This window comes from Triticum dicoccoides, chromosome 7A (genome assembly GCF_002162155.2).
Source record: "Triticum dicoccoides isolate Atlit2015 ecotype Zavitan chromosome 7A, WEW_v2.0, whole genome shotgun sequence".
In the NCBI taxonomy this organism is placed as follows: domain Eukaryota; kingdom Viridiplantae; phylum Streptophyta; class Magnoliopsida; order Poales; family Poaceae; genus Triticum; species Triticum dicoccoides.
Genome location: NC_041392.1, coordinates 11,109,365 through 11,114,432, shown reverse-complemented (window position 1 = coordinate 11,114,432; position 5,068 = coordinate 11,109,365). Strand labels below are relative to the sequence as shown.

At 46.6% G+C, this 5,068-nt stretch overlaps 1 protein-coding gene across 1 annotated transcript; it reads left to right on the top strand.

The window, feature by feature from the left end:
* The first annotated feature begins 1,304 nt into the window (after positions 1–1,304).
* On the top strand, positions 1,305–4,515 carry LOC119331443 (B3 domain-containing protein Os06g0112300-like). Its single transcript, XM_037604600.1, has 5 exons — positions 1,305–1,723; positions 2,527–2,578; positions 3,513–3,559; positions 3,779–3,973; positions 4,060–4,515. Exons 1-5 carry the CDS (start codon positions 1,403–1,405, stop codon positions 4,360–4,362), a joined length of 918 nt encoding a protein of 305 aa, XP_037460497.1. The 5' UTR covers positions 1,305–1,402; the 3' UTR covers positions 4,363–4,515.
* Positions 4,516–5,068: the final 553 nt, after the last annotated feature.

Genomic DNA, 5,068 nt, shown 5'->3' with positions numbered 1-5,068 from the left:
ACTCTTCCTCCTCCTCCTCCAGTTCGCCGACGCTCGCCAACGTCAAGTCCGAGCCCGTGGAGACGCTGCTCGGGCGGCGCCCTCGTCATCAACAAGGGCGGCGGTAGCTCCTCTGCTTCCTCCTCCTGTCTAGTCAAGCCGAAGACGGAGTCGGGGCTTGTCGCTGTCAAGAGCAAGCACGACGACATGGCCACCGCCGACAAGGCCGCCATCAAGTGGGCGTGCGAGGACTACTACCGGCTGGAGATGGAGCGCCAGCCGCGCCTTGGAGGAGATCGCCGCTCGACGGCATGGCCGTGACGAGGGCGGCGTCATCCTCCTCGAACACAGCGACGACGAGGCACCGCTGCCAGTCATACCCGTCTGCCGAGGCGACCCAGGGCAGGGGTGCAGCAGGGACGGTGGCCACGTGAAGAAGGAGGAGGACGACGGCGACGGTGATGATTACATCGCCTTCAGCCTGTAGGCGGTGCAATGGGCGGCGGCGCGACAGTAGTAGTAGTAGTTTTCTTTAGATTATGTTTTCAATATGTAAAAAACGATGGAACACTTAAATTTCACTGAATTCTGTGTCGTGTTTGGTCGAGTATGTTTTTAAATTTTTTTTCAAAAGCAATGCCTGGAGGCAGCGGTTGGGAAACCGATCGTCCCCACACTGATTTTTTAGCCGGCGTGCCCCCATGTGGCGCTCTTTCAAGCCCCCGGGGGCCGAACGGCTGGAGATGCTCTAAGCATGTAACCATAAATTGATTGGCGTCCCTCACTCTCTTGTGAACATTTCAATTTTACTAGAACAATGTCCGTGCGTTGCAACGGGATATAAATATTTTAGTATGTTAGCTTGTGATTTATTTGTCAATAATAATGCAATTGTGTAAATAAATGTTTGTCAAATTATGACCGTGAATTACTTTATATTTTGATTAGAAATTTGATAAGTAAATTAAAGTAGAATGAGTTCGGAAGGTAAGTAAACTAATGTGATTGATTATCATATGTATATATAAAAGATTGGAAAATGAGTGGCGAGAAGAAAGATGAAATGGGAATCTCATGTTTTTTTTCAAGTAATAGCAAAGATTTATGTAGCAGAGATATCCTGAAGAATTCGTACTTACTACTACACGGAGCCGGATCCCCTGGCGTATGGCCCCTGTCATTGGGCCGCTGATGGATGGGTCCAGGCCCACTTGTCAGTGTGTGGGCCGTACGTCAGACGAGCCGCGTCCCTACTACACATGGCGATTTTCCCTCAAAAAGAAAATACTACGCATGGCGATTCCCCTCGCTCACTCATCGGGGAGTCTGGTGGTCTTCTTCCCACACCCCCTCCGTCTCTCCGCATTCCGCATCTCTCTCTCTCTCTCACTCTCTGCTTCTCTGAAACTACTCTGTGTACGGAATGGCTGCGGCTTCGACGGAGCCCGCGCTCCCCGGCGGCTCCCCGGCGGACGAGGACGCGGAGGCGGTGGTCGCCAGCGACGATCTGCGCCATCTCCCGGACCAGGCGCTGCAGGCGAGGCTGCAGCGCATGCAGGCCAGCATCCACGGAGGCATCGCCGCCCGCCTCCCCGACGACGGCAGGACGTTCCGCCGCAAGCTCCTCGCCATCCGCCGCGAGCTGGAGCGCCGCAAAGGCCAGGCTTCTGCGCTCTCCGCCACGGACCCGCACACGCCGTCGCCCTCTTCCCTGCCCCCGCCAACGCGCCAAGGCGGGCCGCCGGTGAGACATTCTCCATCCCCTTTCCGCGCGTCTCCTGTCAAGCTTCTGTTCGACAGAATGCCTGCAAGCCGCCGCTAATCACTGGCTGCTGCTAATGCTCTCATCTGTCCGAAAACTAACAAGAGTGGTCTTTCTGAAAAGTGAAAACTAACAATCTCAAGTCCAAATTTGATTAGATGCCCTACCACTACCAGCCATTGCTCCTCTTTCTGCTCTAGTGCAGGGTACAGAGTACAGACACTGCAAACTCTGCTATTTCTTCAGTACTGACATAATAGCAGCTCTCCCTTGGGCAAATGTTCAGAAGAGCGAACACTTAGAGTAGTTTGTTGTGTTTGGATCAGTAAGCCAAATCATGGAGTCCTATTCGTGTGTGGCTTGCTTAAACACTTTCTTGCTTCAGTCTTCTGTTCGATGGAATGCTTGCAAGCCCTGTTAATTCAGTAGTTAGAGAAGACTTTCCAAGCTTTCATCTTGGAGTGTTACTGAAATATTAGTGATCTAAACACTCTTATATTTCTTTACAGAGGGAGTACAAAGCAATAATCCCATGTCCAAATTACAAAGTGATAATCAGGAATTTTCCTCTAATACACTGCAAACCTTCTTTTTCGTCAGTGGCTAGCAGATCTCACTTAAACAATTATTTAGAACGCATTCCTAGAGTGAGTACTTGAACAGCTTGTTGTCTCTTGACTGGTAAGCCTAACCATGGAATTATATACTTGTGTATGTATAACAGCGAGTGGTATGAATCAAGGGGCACTACTTAGTAAGCCTAATCACTGAATTTTCTCTTGCAGGATGGCGACCAATGCAAACGTATTGTGCAGTCAAGGTGTATGGAATCGTCTGGTACGTGACCTGAGAATATCCTCAACCATGTTATCAAAACGTATGGTCTATTTATGTCATACCGTGATTTCATTAGATCGATCGTACAGGTCAACTACATGGTTAACAATTCTGGAGATCTTGATATTTATTGCCTGAATTGTCTGCTTGCTACTCTATCTTGAATGTGTCAATAATGCTTTTGCTTGCTGCTGTTTCAGTTTTAACTAGTTATGCTCTCTCTTGGGTTTTAAATTCATATTCCTTTTTCTTTTCCTTATAAACGTTAATTTTCTATGTTTTCTTTTCAGATGCATCTATTATGTTTAATTACACCCTCTCTTAAGAAATGTTCAACCTCCCTGCCCATCATTTAGTATTCCATTACAGTCCGAACCCTGCGACATATCCTGTGCAAGTTTGTCTAGTTCAAATGGAATAAGTTCAAAATGATGTGGAAGAGTAGTTACACATTGTACTACAGTTCGTCCTGAAATGAGGATGCTTAGCTTTTGTTGCTACATTCTTCAATATTTGATCTAACTGAGTCAGTCCGGTGCCATGTTGTTTTCCACGTTGCTGATTAAACTGTTTATGAAATCCAGAAATAATTAAAATGGATTTATCCAAGAAAACGTGCTGCCGCTCTAGGATGCCATTGCCAAGGGAACTACAATGGTTTTTAAACGTATCTACAGATCAACAGAAATTAATGTTCCTAAATTTAGTCCTAGGCTTTATGACATCAGTGTTACAGATAATGTGGGAAACCCTCTGCAACTATTTAAAAAAACCAGTCAGACAGCCTGATGAGCACTTTCAGATCTTATTCTGCGTTCTCATAGCACTTTCACCATTTCTCCAGTATGGAATTCTACTATAATGTTCTTCATTACTAATTAGATTGATAGTTACATCACGAGAGATTGATTTGTTGCTAATTTGCCCTTGGCAGATGTACAAGGGACCTCTTCCTTGCCTGATCGGGTGAAAGATGAGCAAGTACTACTCCTCCCTCTTTCACTGTCATGTTTCTGAAATGACTCAAATGAGGACAGATAATTTTCACTCTCATGCTCACTGTCAAGATCAAAGCTTTTTCTGCAGTACAGATTCATAGGAAGTTTTTCCTCTATGACATTTGAAAAGAAAGAACTGGGTCACAAAATCTGCATGGAGTTGACATTAACAGTGGGAAGTTGATCGCTTTAATTTTTTCAGATGGAGACCCCTCTATGTCCATCAAAGCAGCTGCTGGATGCACACCCCATCAAACCAAAAGTAGAGCCTTGCGAGAACTCACTGTCACCAGCTCCAGATGCCAGCGAAGATTGTGAGACCACCCCACTCTCCTGCAACCACCCCTTCTTCACCGTCATTCTGTCAAGGTCTCATGTTCAGAAGCCGTTTCAGCTGGTATGAGACAGCAACAAATTCTTCAAATACTCAGTAGTTGCAGAAATGACCCGTTTACTACAATTATGATGTTGCTTTGTGTCCAGTACATTCCAGGTCGCTTCCACAAGCACCTCCCGGAGGAGCGCACTTCCGCCACCCTCATCTGCCGTGGGAGGTCATGGGCCATGCGCTACTGTGGTGACTTGAAGACGAAAAGGCTGGATGCAGATTGGATGGACTTCGCTGTCGACAACCGGCTGCAGGTCAGCGATGCCTGTGTCTTCGAGCTTGTGACTGGCACCAGAGAGGAGGTGGTGTTCCAGGTACAGATACTACGCGGCGGCCTGCCGAAGGATATCACCTCTAAAGGTTACACCGCCGACGAGCCTCTGGTCATTGTGGGTTAGAGGTCAGGTCAGGAGATGCTTCTTGTTGCATGTAGCACAGGAAACTAGCAGCTTTTGTGCGCTGTTAAAATCTGGTTTCCTCGCATGGTCAGCGTATTTTGTTGGAATTTTGCTAGTAGGCCTTTGGCCCAAAGCCCAATTAAAATTCTGAAATTCTCTTGGCCCATTCATGCACACATGTGAGTGGAGTGAGTGAGATAAAGTTTAGTCCCACCCCGGAAGTTGAAAGAGAGTTGCACCTCTTTATAAAGTGAGCTCTTCTATCACCTCTAAAGGTTACACCGCGGACGAGCTTCTGGTCATTGTGGGTTAGAGGTCAGGTCAGGAGATGCTTCTTGTTGCATGTAGCACAGGGAACTAGGTGCTTTTGCGTGCTCTTAAAATCTGGATTCCTGGCATGGTCAGCGTATTTTGGGTCAGTTTACTAACAGAATGGTTTTGGAAGGTGATGCATCTTGGATTCTGACCTTGTAATTCCCCATGACAATTGGGTAATGAGAAGAAAATCCATATTATCTGGACAATACTTCAGCTATATTTTCTTGAACTGTTGGGTTTTGTCTGGCATCCAGCAAACCCCTTCACTTGAATCATTGAATGTATGATATTGCTGAATGGATGGAGTCAACTTTGGCTTCTTTCTAACAAATGTTTAATTTTCCTGAGTAGAAGTTCCATTTTATTAAGTGAAGTCGTTGACTCATCC

Coding starts and splice junctions, on each gene's coding strand:
- LOC119331443 (XM_037604600.1), top strand. CDS start 1,403: ATGGCTGCGGCTTCGACGGAGCCCGCGCTCCCCGGCGGCTCCCCGGCG. Junction 1,724..2,526: donor CGCGCCAAGGCGGGCCGCCG/GTGAGACATTCT, acceptor TTTCTCTTGCAG/GATGGCGACCAATGCAAACG. Junction 3,560..3,778: donor ATCGGGTGAAAGATGAGCAA/GTACTACTCCTC, acceptor TAATTTTTTCAG/ATGGAGACCCCTCTATGTCC.